Source organism: Typopeltis vanoorti, chromosome 12 (assembly GCF_054136105.1).
Source record: "Typopeltis vanoorti isolate ZY-2024b chromosome 12, IOZ_Tvanoo_1.0, whole genome shotgun sequence".
NCBI classification, from domain to species: domain Eukaryota; kingdom Metazoa; phylum Arthropoda; class Arachnida; order Uropygi; family Thelyphonidae; genus Typopeltis; species Typopeltis vanoorti.
In genome coordinates this window covers 48,473,867-48,490,562 of record NC_143560.1, presented here as the reverse complement: position 1 = coordinate 48,490,562, position 16,696 = coordinate 48,473,867, and the positions used below count along the sequence as shown (strand labels likewise).

The 16,696-nt window shown below is 37.6% G+C and overlaps 1 protein-coding gene across 2 annotated transcripts in view; it reads right to left on the bottom strand.

Annotated features, from left to right (window-relative positions):
- The window catches only part of Ada2a (Transcriptional adapter 2A), a 184,524-nt gene that overhangs the window by 132,325 nt on the left and 35,503 nt on the right, over positions 1–16,696 (bottom strand). For both annotated transcript variants that reach the window (XM_090401481.1, XM_090401480.1), the window contains exon 3: positions 3,890–3,981. In XM_090401481.1, coding sequence (XP_090257607.1) covers positions 3,890–3,981 — 92 coding nt within the window. The remainder of the gene's footprint in view (positions 1–3,889; positions 3,982–16,696) is intronic.

Below are 16,696 nucleotides of genomic sequence, written 5' to 3'. Positions count from 1 at the left end.
GGATTTATTTAGAAGTATAACATCATCCGCATAAAGCAAAGAGCTGACATTAACATCTCCAATTTTGATATCAGGTTTAATACCACATTCCTTCATAATGTGATCCATATAGATAATGAATAACAGAGGGGATAATGTACATCCTTGTCTCACACCAGATTTAACATTAAACCATCTTCCTGTACTTCCTTCAATTCTAACTGCTGACTCACAACTCAAATAAAGACTAAGTATTGCTTGATATAATGCCCCATTGACACCATATAACTGCAGCGTATTGAATAGCTTCTCTCTTGGCACCTTGTCATATGCCTTTTCCAAATCGACAAAACTTAAATACAGATCTTTGTTATATTCCCATGCTTTCTCGACTATTTGTCGTAAAGTGAAGATCTGATCCTGACAGCCTCTATTTGGCCTGAATCCAGCTTGTTCTTCACCAAGCTTTTCTTCCACAATTCTTCTCAACCGTTTCTCAAGTATACTTGCATAGATCTTGCCAGGAACACTCAGTAGGGAAATACCTCTGTAATTCTCACATTCAGTTTTATTTCCCTTTTTATATATAGGTACTATGAGAGCTCTACTCCAATCATCGGGAATTCGTCCCTCTGTCCAGGCTTTCTGAACTATGCAGTGCAGCCACTGTAAGACTCTTATACCACCATACTTCAGCATTTCTGGTCGAATATCATCTACTCCTGCTGCCTTTCCACATTTCAAGCCTTTGATGGCTTTTTCTACTTCAAGTATGCATATGTATTCCTGACTGCATGCCTGGTCAGTGTTTTTTATCACTGTGCTGTCATCACTGCTTGTTTCATTTAGCAGTTTTTCAAAGTAATTACTCCATACTTCAAGGATATCTTTTTCTCCTGTTTTGATTTCACCTTTATCATCTCTAATTCCTTTTACAGCACTCTTTCCTCCATTCCTAAGCTTCTTCAACAACCTCCAGAATATTTTGCCACCTTCTTGATATTTATTTTCTATATTCTTGCCAAAGTCCTCCCATGACTTTTGTTTAGCTAGTTTTACACACTGTTTAGCTTTCTTACATTTGTCTCTGTATTCTGTAAGGGTAAAAGCTGACTTATTTGCCAGGAACTTTTGATATGCTTTCTTCTTTTCCTTCACTACCTCTTTAACTTCCTGTGTCCACCAGGGAGTTCTGATTTTTTTATCCTTGCACACAACCTCACCACATGCCTCTCTGGCAGAATCAATCAATGTTTCCTTCAGAGTTTGCCACTGAATCTCCAAGGTTTGATTCCTGTTCTCAAACTCTTTCATTTTCTTTTCAATAATCTTTCTGTATTTTAGTCTACAGTTCACATCTGAGAGCTGCTCAACTTTTATTCGCTTTAAAACTTTCTTACATGTTATTCTTTTCAATATGAAATTCAATTTAATCCTGCTCAAGACTAAATAGTGATCACTTCCAATTTCAAATCCTCTGTACACTCTGGTGTCCTGCACCAGGGAGAAAACATCACTATCAACAATAACATAGTCAATGAGACTTTTCTTATTCCTAGCCTCTTCTCTCCATGTGAATTTGTGCACATTTTTATGTTGGAACATGGTGTTAGTAATAACCAGTCCATGTCCTGAGCAGAAATCCAACAGATATTTGCCATTATTATTAGCTTTGCTCTTTTCTCCAAATTTTCCCAAAATATTTTTGTATGTCTCACAATCATTTCCTACTCTACTATTTAGATCCCCAACAAGGACCAACTTTTCATTTTTCATTGTATCAGTTGCTTTTTCTAAAGCCTCAAAAAATTCCTCCACTTCTACCTTAGTAGAACCTTCTGTGGGACCATAGGCACAAATAAGTCTCATTGTCCAGTTCCCCATTCTCATATTTGCCCACATTACTCTACTTGAGACTGACTGCCATTCAAGAAGATTAGCCTCGTATTTTGTGTTGAATACTATGGCTACTCCTTCTTTTCCTTGGTTGTCATTGCCTGAATATAACATTTTGTATTTATTGCTCAGAAAGATCTCACCAGTTTTGATCTTTTTTGTTTCAGTCACCCCTATTATGTCGATCTGGTACTTATCTAATTCCTCAGCTAGCTCCATTTCTTTGCCATTCAGGCTTCTTACGTTGATAGTACCGATCTTTAACTCTGGTGATGTTGAGTTGGGGTTTGTTTTCAGATTTGTTCCAGTAGCTGACTTTTCGCTGTTCGCCCTGGTTCCCTGGCGAAAACAACGGGGGCCTTGTTTAACCGGGCGACGCCCCAGCCGGCATGAAATTTTGTCATGTTGTACCATCATTTTTTATTTTGGTTTAACCAATAAGAATACAATTTGGTCGGCTAAATCCCAAATTGCCAGCCCATCCTCGTTCGTTCAGTATCAAAGTAGATACCCAACAGGGTGCACCACGAGAAGGTGAGGATTGGACATTAGGTCAGAAGCCCTGGTCGGTTCTCCGCATTCCTGTAAAGGCTATGTGGAGGTCTCCTCTCAGTTATACAGCTTTGACCCTTAAGCACCCCCAAGTAGTTCTTGGAATATACAAAAAAGAAAGGAGTTACTCAGATTTTATGACCACTTGCATTGGATTACGACCAGTTTATAACCTAATCTTGCCTTTGGGAACCATCTCCACTCTACCTACATCTCCAGTTTCTAGCCTCCAGTCCTTCTCCCTCAAACCCAAACACTGCCATGATTGTAAAATCAGAAAAAAAATGAGCCCTTCCATCAGAAACATGTCTACTAAAAGAAAGTGTCTCTTGGTTTGCAAAAAAGATTGAATTATTCATGAGTTAGAACATAATGCAAAAAATGTTGAAGTGTGTTAAAAGTTTTCTTTGTCCTCTTCAACAGTATCGACACTATGGAATAATAAAGATGTTTACATATCAGCACTGGAAAAACATGATGATCATCATCAATTTCCTGATATGTACCTTCAGGGGATGTTCAAGTTACTATGACAGCACATAATTAATAATAACATAAGTTTACGTTATTATTAATCTCCTATCCACAATTTTCCTCCAAATTAGTTTATTACTTGTAATCACTCTGATATTGTCATATCTAATATTTCATTCTTCTAAGGCAGTTCTAACTGAATCAATCCACCTAGAACTTGGTCTTCCTCTGGGTCTCTTTCCTGCCATCTTGGCAACAAATACCTGTTTTGCTAACTTTCTTCACTCATTCTATTTAAGTGGCCATACCACCTTAGATTAGCTCTGCTGATACATCCTTGAATGCTAATAATATCAAGTTCCTTTCTAATATCTTCATTTTTAACATGATTCTGCCATTGATTCACTCCCCTAGTTTTTCTCAAAACCCTCATATCTGTGGTCTCTAGTCTTTGATCAAGTGCTATATTTTAACTCAACTCTCAGATCTATAACTTAAAACTGGTTGAAATACTGTCTTATGTACTGCTAGTTTGGTGTTCCTTTTATATTACTTTTCTTTTAATTTATGTTTTTAAAATGCATATCATCAATTTTTTTAATTTAATTGGAGCAAAAAAGTCAATGACGTTATACAAGGAGTACTCCTTATGAAAATAGGCAAATACCCATAAGTATTAATGTAATTATATTATTTCTCTCTCTAATACTTCTTTTTTTTTTTTTGGCTATTTTCTGTTGAGTTACTGAGAAAAAAAAAAAAAATAGGAGGTAGATTTAACTCATTGCTGATATAGTGAGTAATAGTTATGAGGAACTTTTGTCTCTCCCTTGGTGTTCATTAGAACCAAGTTTGACTGGACTGTATATACATGCACATATACAAGTGTGAAGCAACAACGCATATAATTTTTTAGTAATCAACATCAAATTATCTCATCAATTCTTCAATCTGCAGTACAATGCCTGCTCAATATATGCATACCTACCAGTTGCTAAACCCACATTCTAAAATTGAATCAAGAAGCTTTATCTCTTCTTTGGCTGTCCACTGACTCTCAAGAAGAGGAAAATTATTTTTCTACAAATAAAGGAGAAAAAATACACATATAAAAAACAATATTTATATAACCGAGCTATTCACAACAGACATAAAAATGCATACAAAGTACAAGCAGCAAATTAATCAAAAACATTCTGACAGTTCATACCTGAAGTTTCAACATGAGTGGGTAGCCTACTTAAATTAATACGTTCTCCCTCTATTTCCACTCCTGCACCACAAAGAGGCAAATGTGAATGGTCCAAAGAAGTGCTCATATGACATGCATTTTTTTTTAATAGTTTAACAGTTTATCATCATTCCCACCATGTATACAAGATATTATATTATACAATTCAAGTTGTACAATTCAATGTACAGTATTATACTATACAATACAATTCAAGTTGTACAATTCAATGTACACTATTATACAATACAAGTTAAGTTGCACAATCAATGTACACTATTATACAATACAGTTCAAATATTACTATTTTTCTGTTAATAATTACACTTATGTTTGGCTATTATTTTGTTACAGTTAATAAATGTTTCCTTATATATATATACAAATAGAGTAAAATACATTTCAGATAGTTTTCATAGTTTATAAGTTACTGGTTCTAGTGATAAAGTAAGTTAGTTTGTGTATTTATGTGTAATGTAACCAAGGACCATAGTCATACTAGAGAATTAAATTAGTTCAAAACAGTCACTGTGAGTCCAGTGACCGTGTCTATGAGGGCTCATCTTACATGGTTTGATTTGATGTACATGTTAATATGCAACAAATGTATATTAACATGACAAAATAAATGAGATAATATAAAGTTAGTGTCCTAAGTGAATGAACTAGTTAGCATATTAGTACCTTAATTGGATATGATATCTGAGTTATAATGATCCTTTATACTATATGTTTAAAGTAATTGTCAACATTGTTTGGTCCCACGAGGTAGCCTCTCAATTTTGCAAGGGAAGGATGTTAGTGAGGAATCATCCTAGTGCATTTATTTAATTTTATACTGATTGTATTAATAATAATACATACATACATCTTCAAGGCCCACTCTTCCTAATTGGGTTGTGGGGGCAACAGCTGCAAGAGGAACTTCCAATGGTCACGATCCTCTGCCACCAAGCTCAGGTGTTCTTGTGGGATTCCCAAACGTGTCCACCCAAGGTTTTGGATATAATCTATCCAGCGAGTCCTTGGCCTTCCACGTGGCCTCCCACCCTCTAGCTTGGCAATGAGGGCCTGCTGAGGGAACCTCTCTTGTGGCATTCTGACCAGGTGCCCGTACCAACGTAACTGTGATCTCTCAACACGGAGAAGCAGCGGTTGAGTATTGAGGGTTTTCCGAATTGCAGAGCTTCTGACTCTGTCGAGTTTTGTCAGCCCCGCAACCCCTCGAAGGAACCTCATTTCAGCCGCTTGGATTCGTGTCTGCATTCTTTCGGTCATTACCCAACTCTCATGACCATAGGTGAGGATGGGGACATAGACTGTATTGAAGACAGCCAGCTTTGCCTTCTGGCTTAACTCCTGCTTCAATACTACCGAACAGCCAAGCTCCCGCAATACTGAGCTTGCTAAGCCAATTAGAGTATCTAGCTCTACGTCCCATTTTCCATCATTCGTGAATATGGACCCAAGGTATTTAAACTTCTCCACCTGCCTCATTGGGACTCAACTTACATGTAGAGTGCACTGGGATGGTTGTCTTGAGACCACAAATGTTTCAGTTTTGGCCATGCTGATCTTCATTCCAGCATCTGCACAAACAGCTACAAACCTATCCAGGGTCCGCTGGAGGTCATCTGTGGAAGACCTAAGCAGAACTAGGTCATCTGCAAAAAGCAGCCGTCCAATGCTACATTTTCCAATTCTGACACACTTACTGCCTCGGCTGTGCCTATCAATCCAGTCCATAAATATTATGAAAAGAAGGGGTGACAGAACACACCCCTTGACGGAGGCCAACAGAGACTGTGAAAGGTTCAGACTTTGTGCTGTTTACCCTGACACAAAACACTGGGCATTCATACAGGAACTTGATGGCAGCTAATAGTTGACCATCCACTCCATACTCCTGTACTACTTGCCAAAGCTTATCCCGAGGAACCCGATCATATGCCTTCTCCAAGTCCACAAAACATGTGTAGACATTCTTGGCATATTCCCAAGATTTCTCAAAGACTTGCCTTAAAGTGAAGATTTGGTCAGTTGTGCTTCTACAAGGACGAAAGCCACATTGTTCTTCCTGGAACTTTGACTCAACTATGCTCCTGCACCGTCTTTCCAAGCACTTAGCATACACTTTCCCAGGCAAGCTGAGCAGAGAGATGCCACGATAGTTACTACAATCCTTCTGGTCTCCCTTCTTAAAGACTGGTATTATTATGCCTGACTGCCATTGCTTTGGTGCTCGCCCAGATATCCAAGCAGCCTGACACACTCAAGTCAGCCAGAGAACACCATCTCGATTTAAGGCTTTTAGCATTTCGGGCCGAATTTCATCATCGCCAGCAGCCTTGCCCGATTTTAGCGATTTTATTGTTAAATGGACCTCTTCTGCTGTGAGACTAGTCATTGCCCCGATCTGTACCTCTTGGATGTCCACAACTGCTGGGCCACCTGGGTTAAGAAGGCTCTCAAAGTATTCCCTCCATCTGTGGAGGATATCCTTCTCGGTTGTTAAAAGTGCACCATCAGAGGCCTTAATTGCCCTTGCTGTGCACGATTTCCTCCCTCGAAGGCGGCAGATGGTCTGCCAGAATACTTTGTTTGCATTTGCATAGGATGAGTCTAATCGTTCTCCAAAGGATTCCCAAGCCTTCTGCTTTGCTGTCTTTACTGCCTTAGCAGCAGCTTTTCGTGCCTCAGCATACCGCAAATGCAACTCAGGTGACCTGACTCTAAGCCATGTTAGGTAGGACTCCTTTTTTGCCCGGACAGTTTTTCGGACTTCTTGGTTCCACCAAGGTGTCCTTTTCTCACTGCCCGTTGCCACACCAAGCCGCTTTCTGCACACCATGAGAGTGCAGAGGCAGTGACAGCTGTTCTGAACAGCTTCCATTCTTCCTCAACATCTGCAGTATGCTTGGGAATCTCTTTGAACCTGGAGGAAATGTCATCTGCAAAATTCTTCCTCACAACCTCATTTTCCAATGTCTCCCATTTCCACGGTATAGCTGCTTAGGCCTACCAGCGTTGATGGTAGCATCTGGTTTCTGAAGCCGTAGAGTGCACACAACAAGGTGGTGGTCAGTTAACAGTTCTGCCCCTCTTCTCACACGAACGTCCAACACTGAGGAAAATAGGTCTGCTGAGACTATAAAGAAGTCAATCAGAGACCTTTGTTCTAGTGTATCCCTGTACCAGGTATACTTATGGACTTCTCAGTGCTGGAAGAAGGTATTCATTACGGACAAGCTGTTAGAAGAGCAGAAATCCAATAATTTCAACCCATTCGCGTTAAGGTCAGGGGCACCGTTCCTCCCAACCACACCCCTCCATGTCTGGTCATCTGTTCCAACATGTGCATTGAAGTCACCCATTAGAAGGACTGATTCCATGTCTGCCACCCTGTCAAAAACAGCATCCACTTCCTCTAGGAAGGCAGAGTATTCTGATTCCAGATTAGGTGCATAGGCTTGCACCACAGCCAAATCATGGTTTTTCATCTGAAGCCTTAACACACATACCCGTCCTCCCAATGGGATCCACTCAGCAACACAGTCTGACAGCTGGGGGCTTGTGAGTATCCCCACACCCGCCTGAGCAGACATTGTTGGGCTCACACCAGAGTAGAGCTTCCATCCCTTATCCAGATCGACAGTTCCAGAGCCTCTCCTCTTGATTGAAGAAAGCCTAAGTCTAGCCGGTAGCTTGGCTTCCTCAACCAGTTTCAACTCCTTCCCTGTCAGAGAGATGTTCCAGTTGCCTAAAGCCATAGTCTGGTGCCGTTGTCGTTGCCATTTCTGTCCTTTTGCAGAACCATTTCTTTGCGCTGCCCCTAAACACCTCCCCAAACAGGTAGTGGGCCCATTGATGAAGTTTCCTCTAGCAGAGTGCTGAGGAGTGGTGTCTAAGGGAGACTGTAACATATTTTTCGAACGGGTCCCTCTGCCTAAAACCCAAACGCATCCCTTGGTAACCCGTGTGACGGACAATGCGGTATGAACATTTTTTGATGGCCTGATCATGTTACAGTGTTTGATAATGTCCTGTTAGCACAAGACGAAATGACACAGAAAAATAGGAAAGATTCCCCTCAAATACTCTAATAGCATTCGGGGGAAGGAGCAAGAAGAGAAGAAAGAAAGAAGCAAGGGAGGAAGAGGAGGGACCAGTCTACAGATAATATAACAGATGTAGATGTATATGTATATTATTATTAATAATAATAATAAATAATAATAATTTTATACTGAATGTATTGCTACATTCATATTTTTCTAGTTTTTTTCTTTGTTCTTACTTTTATCTTATTAGTCTTTTATATTATCCCATTGTTACTGGTGTGATTTGAAAATAATATCCACTTGTTTGCTTATGATGCTAAACAGTAAACAGTGATGTAGCAATCATGAAGAAAGCTATGAAAAGACCAAAACTGTGGATACTGTGGATTGAAGATAACAGATGTCAGCTGAAATTCCCACCCACAAAAGGTTTGCATACCTATAGTACATTTGTACTATGGGTGGGCTAAGGATTTTTTTCCTATATTTTTTTATTAATTTTATATATATTTTTTTAATTTATTTTTCACATAATCCAGAAACCCTGCTCTAGAGATTAAACATGGAACTTTTTCAGGCCACTTTAGGTCTACAATAAGTGGGGTGGGGGTCTCACACCAGGCGATGAAGTTCATCTCCCAACTATGGCAAGGAATAGATTTTTTTTTGCTTGGAAAGTGGCAACTAAGTGAATGAGTGGAAAAGGTTGCTGGGGATAGTTTCAAGTGTACTATCAGTGATAGTACAACTTGGCTGAGATTACAAACTCTATATTACATTGATGGAACAGTACTGAAGAAATTAACAGGGTCCAAAAGAGATTTGAAGTTCAGGAGACATACTGCAAAAGTGGGCAAAATAACACACTTTGATATTATTATTATTATTATTACAGCAACTGCCACAGACTCAACATGGGCAGTCTTGCTTATTAAGTAATATGTCATATTGAAACATAAACATACTCACACCTCCAATATTCACCATGCATTCCACTCACCTACCACTCTCCATGTAAAAAATCTACTGACCTGTCCCCCCCCTCTTCACTACACCTTTACACAACCTCCAAGGAGAGCCACTCATTTTTCCCCTTTCACCATCAGCTCCTTTGTATCAATCTAGTAAAATCCTTTAAATTATATATATATATATATTTATATTTATCATACACGATAGGTCAAAGGACCTATAAGTACATCAGTGTTGAGTGTGAGGTGCAGATGAGGACTGAGATAGAATTTGTTGATAGGTGGAAAAGAGAGGATATGATAAAAAACATATAAGTTACTAAGGAGATTTTATATGGACAAATGCAGAAGAAATATTTCATTAGATGACAGTAGTGATGAGGCAAGAACATGGAAGGCCATCCCTAGAAGATGAGTAAGAATGTAGCTGGCAAGGATTAGATTTTTTGCTTGGAAAGTGGCAACTCGGTGAATGAGTGGAATAAGTGCAATATCAGTGAATGAGTTTAGAGAGGAATTATATGAATAATGGTTAGCGTGGTTCTCTCATTATGAGTCCAAACTAAGTAGAAATTCTAAGAAAATTATAATAATAAAATCAACAAAACAGTCTTAGTTGAAGAAAAATATCAGTAAACTAACTTAAACTTGACTGAATAAAGATTGCTTTTCTTTATTCACCCAACTTTGCATCATCTTACAAGCAGCAGCAGCACATCTCCAATAAAATCTGTTCCAATATCATTAACATGCAAGTTAAACAATAACAATCCCAAAACAGACCACTGCAGCACATCACTAGTGAATTTCATCCCCCCCCCCCCACACACACACAAAAACACAACTTGCTGATACCTGACAACCAATCCACTTATCCAATTATCTAACACCATCTTTTTCAATTGTCATGCAGCAGTCTATCAAAGGTCTTTGCAATCTTGTTGCAGTACATAAATAGATTGCTAAAACATGAACTCCCTTTAACAAACCTATGCTGCCCATCACAGAGAACACTTCTATTATCAGTCTAAAGCTTCACCATCTTCTCCACTACTTTAACCACAACAATTCCACACACACATATAGACATATAATTTGCTGCCTTCTTATTACCCCTTTTGTGAAGTGGAACGATGTTATCCTCTTTCTACTCTTTTGGAACTTGACTTGCCTTGCTGCAAGGCTCCTGTTAAATAGGTGTGAAAGGGCTGCTGTTAACTTCCTGGAGCATTCCCTTAAGGCATGCAGTGATATGTTATTAAGTTGTACTGCCTATTAATCATGTTTATTTAATTATAGGGTTGCACCAATATCATGTTTAATTAATTATAGGAATGCTCTGCCAAAATTGGCCCTTAGCCAATTCAGTGTGTTTTTCAAATATTTGACTTTGGCTAAATCAGTAGAAAGATTTGGTATTCAGCCAGCAGAAGAAGAAAAATTCCTGTTGCATGCATAAAAAAAAAGCAACAAATCAGAAAGGCTTCTACTTATCTTGCATGACAGCATACAAATGCTTGTTGCATTTTCTATAGGTACTTTCTTTGTTTTTCATTTTAGTATAGATTATGTACAGGATGGTCAAAATTAAAGAAGAGGTGTTCAGAGCCCTGTAATGAAAAATGTATTGGAGGGAATTCAAAAAAAACTTGGTGTAAGTACACTCTCGAACATGGAGGTTTTTATTTACAGAAGATAAAAAACAGTACACAATTCTGCCACCAGGTGACATTTTGTGCTATAAGCATGTAGTTTGAGATTAATTAAACAGTAATGGCTAGAAAAGGCACAACAAATCATCAACTTGTTGAGGAATAATCTGAAACCAGATATAGGCCTATTCCAGAAACAACAAAAAATTGTGCCCCTATCCTGGCCTCACTACTACAGAGCCACTATTTTCTCTTCACTACACCTTTACACAACCTCCAAGGAGAGCCACTCATTTTTCCCCTTTCACCATCAGCTCCTTTGTATCAATCTAGTAAAATCCCTTTAAATTATATATATATATATATTTATATTTATCATACACGATAGGTCAAAGGACCTATAAGTACATCAGTGTTGAGTGTGAGGTGCAGATGAGGAATGAGATAGAATTTGTTGATAGGTGGAAAAGAGAGGATATGATAAAAAACATATAAGTTACTAAGGAGATTTTATATGGACAAATGCAGAAGAAATATTTCATTAGATGACAGTAGTGATGAGGCAAGAACATGGAAGGCCATCCCTAGAAGATGAGTAAGAATGTAGCTGGCAAGGATTAGATTTTTTGCTTGGAAAGTGGCAACTCGGTGAATGAGTTGGAATAAGTGCAATATCAGTGAATGAGTTTAGAGAGGAATTATATGAATAATGGTTAGCGTGGTTCTCTCATTATGAGTCCAAACTAAGTAGAAATTCTAAGAAAATTATAATAATAAAATCAACAAAACAGTCTTAGTTGAAGAAAAATATCAGTAAACTAACTTAAACTTGACTGAATAAAGATTGCTTTTCTTTATTCACCCAACTTTGCATCATCTTACAAGCAGCAGCAGCACACATCTCCAATAAAATCTGTTCCAATATCATTAACATGCAAGTTAAACAATAACAATCCCAAAACAGACCACTGCAGCACATCACTAGTGAATTTCATCCCCCCCCCCCCCACACACACACAAAAAACACAACTTGCTGATACCTGACAAACCAATCCACTTATCCAATTATCTAACACCATCTTTTTCAATTGTCATGCAGCAGTCTATCAAAGGTCTTTGCAATCTTGTTGCAGTACATAAATAGATTGCTAAAAACATGAACTACCCTTTAACAAACCTATGCTGCCCATCACAGAGAACACTTCTATTATCAGTCTAAAGCTTCACCATCTTCTCCACTACTTTAACCACAACAATTCCACACACACATATAGACATATAATTTGCTGCCTTCTTATTACCCCTTTTGTGAAGTGGAACGATGTTATCCTCTTTCTACTCTTTTGGAACTTGACTTGCCTTGCTGCAAGGCTCCTGTTAAATAGGTGTGAAAGGGCTGCTGTTAACTTCCTGGAGCATTCCCTTAAGGCATGCAGTGATATGTTATTAAGTTGTACTGCCTATTAATCATGTTTATTTAATTATAGGGTTGCACCAATATCATGTTTAATTAATTATAGGAATGCTCTGCCAAAATTGGCCCTTAGCCAATTCAGTGTGTTTTTCAAATATTTGACTTTGGCTAAATCAGTAGAAAGATTTGGTATTCAGCCAGCAGAAGAAGAAAAATTCCTGTTGCATGCATAAAAAAAAAGCAACAAATCAGAAAGGCTTCTACTTATCTTGCATGACAGCATACAAATGCTTGTTGCATTTTCTATAGGTACTTTCTTTGTTTTTCATTTTAGTATAGATTATGTACAGGATGGTCAAAATTAAAGAAGAGGTGTTCAGAGCCCTGTAATGAAAAATGTATTGGAGGGAATTCACAAAAAAACTTGGTGTAAGTACACTCTCGAACATGGAGGTTTTTATTTACAGAAGATAAAAAACAGTAACACAATTCTGCCACCAGGTGACATTTTGTGCTATAAGCATGTAGTTTGAGATTAATTAAACAGTAATGGCTAGAAAAGGCACAACAATCATCAACTTGTTGAGGAATAATCTGAAACCAGATATAGGCCTATTCCAGAAACAACAAAAAATTGTGCCCCTATCCTGGCCTCACTACTACAGAGCCACTATTTTCAAATCGTAAAATCATTTTTCTAAGATTTGTTATTGCCACTTGGACCTTTTCTTCAAAAGCCGTAATATTCAAAGCACAACATTAGCATTACCATGTTCTTGATAGTAAAGCTTAACTAGCAACACACGTTCTGGTAAGGTGAGATCCATAGCACTTCACTCTTAATCAGAATGATGCGAATCTGTTTCCATATTCTTTATATCCACCAATTCATCAGTAGAAACAATGAATTCATGCAAATATCATGTGCTTATAGCATCAAATGTTCATTGTTGCAGAATTTTGTACTGTATCTTCTGTAAATAAAAACCTGATGTTACACAGAGTGCACTAACACCAAGTTTGGTCGAATTTCATCCAATATATTTTTTGCCACAGGGCTCTGAACACCACTTTAATTATAGCCATCCTGCAGTATTAAAAAGGTATTTATATTACAAATGAAATTTGTCTTAAAATATTAAAAAAAAGAGTACTTTTGACTATGAACAATTTAAAAAAAAAAAAAAAGAATATTTGGAAGTTTTACGATTTATGTGAAGATTCGAAATTTGCAAAATGTAAATCAGTAAAATTTCTAGGTGATACAGAAAAAAGCAAGTACACATCTATGATTGATCATTAAAAAAAAATGCAAGCAAAGCAATGAATTTGTAAAAGAAAACAATGAGACTGAAATCAGATATCAGACAACAAAGTAAAAACAAATATGCAATCGGAATCTAAAGTAAACCAACACAATAAACGTTATTTAATGTTAACAAATCATGTAAAATAAAAATAAATAATAAATGAAATAAATAATTTTGGTGATGTAAACAGAAATAGGAGATATAATTCCATGCTTATTTCATAACCGAATGACACACACACACAGACTGCATGTACATGTCGAGGAATCCATGATAATGAAAAGCAAAGTGATATCGACAATGGAACAGTTCCAAAAGGAAAAGTTCCTGGAGCAGATGGAGTGTCAGTGGAATTATTGAGAGCAGCTGGTGATGAACTAGTAAATATATTAACTGAAATTTGTTAACAGGTTTGGAAGAAAATATGCTGGCCTAGAGACTGGAAAACATCAATATTTATCATAATTCCAAAAAGAATCAAATCCCAGAGATTGTGCGAATTATAAAATCATTACTTTAATTTCAAATGCAAGTAAAATTATGCTGAAAGTAAGCTAAAAAAAAGGTTGAAACCACATGTGAATAGAGAAATGCCAGAAGAACAGGCAAGCTATAGGAGAGGTAGGGAAACTAGAGACAAACATTAGATAGATTATGGAAAGAACAAGAACATTTCAGAAGGAAGTATTCATCTGTTTTATTAATTATAAGAAAGCTTTTGATTGTGTGGATCACAACAAGCTGTGTAATGTGATAAGATCAATGAAAAGACCTGACTGTCTAATTCTCGTGATTGGAGAGCTGCATAAAGTAAAAACAGTCTTCAGAGAAACAGACAGTGTTTGAGTGGAAAAATAGGTGTAGCAAGTTGTATACTTTACCTTTTTTTTTTTACTATTTATAGTGAACATATTATGAGAATGGTCAACATAAACAAAGACCATCAGGAATTAAAATTAGTGGCAGAAAAGGTAAATAAGATATGCAGATATACAACTCTCATTCCAGGCTTTAAGGAAGATCTGGAACAGTTAATTCTGTTGGTTAATAGGAGAGGGAAGGGAAAAAAAAAAAAAAAGATATCTATGGGAAAAAAAGCTATGCTAAACCTGACAAAAATTATGAAACATAGATATGTCAGTAAAGTTGTTAGAATTGTCAAAGCAATGGTATTTCCAGTAGTGATGTATGGATGATAGATTAAGAAGAAAGAAAGAGAAATGATTCATTTGAATTATGGGCGTGGCAAAGACTATGAATGTTCCATTCCTAAACTAAGTCACTTTCAAGCAGGAAATTATGACCAACTGAGAAGTATACTGAGTTCAGATAATCGTATAGGTTGCAGGATAAGAAAATTTTGACAGTGCATGGGAAGTATTTAGAAAATACTTAAATGACACAATATCAGAATGTGTCCCGGTAGGTCGAAGAATAAATAGGTGTCAAATGGATGTGTAATCTAATTAAGCAAGAAATTCGTACGAAAAAGATGATGTGAAAGGAATACAGTGTGCATAAAGATGATGTGAGTTATGATAATTATAAGCAGCAGGCTAGAAGAGTCACAAGTATTGTATGGAAAGCTGAGTCTAAGTATGAAAAGAAACTGGCTCTCCAAGTTAAAGACAACCCTAAAGAATTCTATCGTTATGTTGAAAGTAAAAGAAAGAATGAATCTGAAAGAATAACTCTAATGAATGCAGATGGCAGGCAGATGACTGATGCAGAAGTGATTGTTCAACCAATGAGTAGCCATTTTGCTAAAAGCTATCAACCTAGTATATGCAACATTAAACTCACCGCTAACTCTTCATAACATGAGGAAATTCATGTGGATGAGGAGGAAGTACCAGAGCTGTTGCACAAACTGAATAAGAATTCTGCAATAGGAATATCAGCATGGATGCTAAAAGAGTGTTCAGCTGAACTGGCTATTCCCTTGACCAGGCTATATAATTTGAGTCTCATAACAGGGAAGATTCCACAGGAGTGGAAAGAATGTATGGTAATTCTATTGCACAAGGATGGTGCAAAGACCAATGTATCCAACTATCCACCAATCAGTATCTCAGGAGTGGTGGTGAAGATTCTGGAAAAGTTAGTTAGGGCTTGCTTTCAGAAATGGGTGGACAGAAAATCTCTACTTTGCAATGAACACATTTCTTTACTAAAGGAAAGTCAAGCTTTAGCAACTTACTCACATTCTATAATAATGTAACCACTGAGTTAGACATGGGGAATGGATACACTATGATACTTTTGGATTTTGTTAAGGCTTTTGACAGAATACAGCATGGTAGAATGTTGCATAAATTGGAGAATATGAGATCGGATTATGAACTATTACTGAGTGGTGGCTAACCAACAGATATCAAAAAGTCATATATGGGGAATGTGAATCTGCAAGATTCAAGGTAACCAGTGGTATGCCTCAAGGATCAGTCCTTGGTTCAACCTGCACATTAATGACATTTGGAAGGATTTGACATGTGACATACAGCTATTGAGAGAGGGGTATGGGAATGCTAGAAGAGGAGAGAATGGAAACAGTAGGAGAGATGGAGTGAGAGAGAGGTATGCCAGTGCTAGAAGAGGAGAGATGGAATGAGAGAGAGAGCGGTATGGGAGTGCTAGAAGGAGAGAAAATGAAAACAGTAGGAGAGATGGAATGAGAGAGAGAGGTATGGGAATGAAAGAAGAGGAGTAAATGGAAACAATAGGAGAGAGGGAATGGTAAGATGTATAATGTATGGGGACTCAATGACCCGTGGTGTTCAAGATAGGATGCATGAGGAGTGTTTGTCAGGAACGATAGAAACGGGTGGCTTTGGCAGTTAAGAGAGGTGAAAGGGTGGATGAGATGATTGTGATGGTGGAACAAATGACTTGAGTGGTGGTGTAAATAGGGCAGCAAGAGATACGAGATTCCTGCTTGAGGTGGTACGAAAGAAGACACAGAGAGGAAAGATAGTGTGTATGTGTTGTCTAGGTATGATAACGACGAACTGAGCAGAAGAGTGGTAATATTGAATGACATAATAGCTAGAATGTGTGATAAGAGAGGACTGGAATATGTGGATGCTTGGAGTGCGTTTGAGGACAGAGAGGAATTGTATGCAAGAGACCACTTATATTTGAATGAGGAAGGGCGTA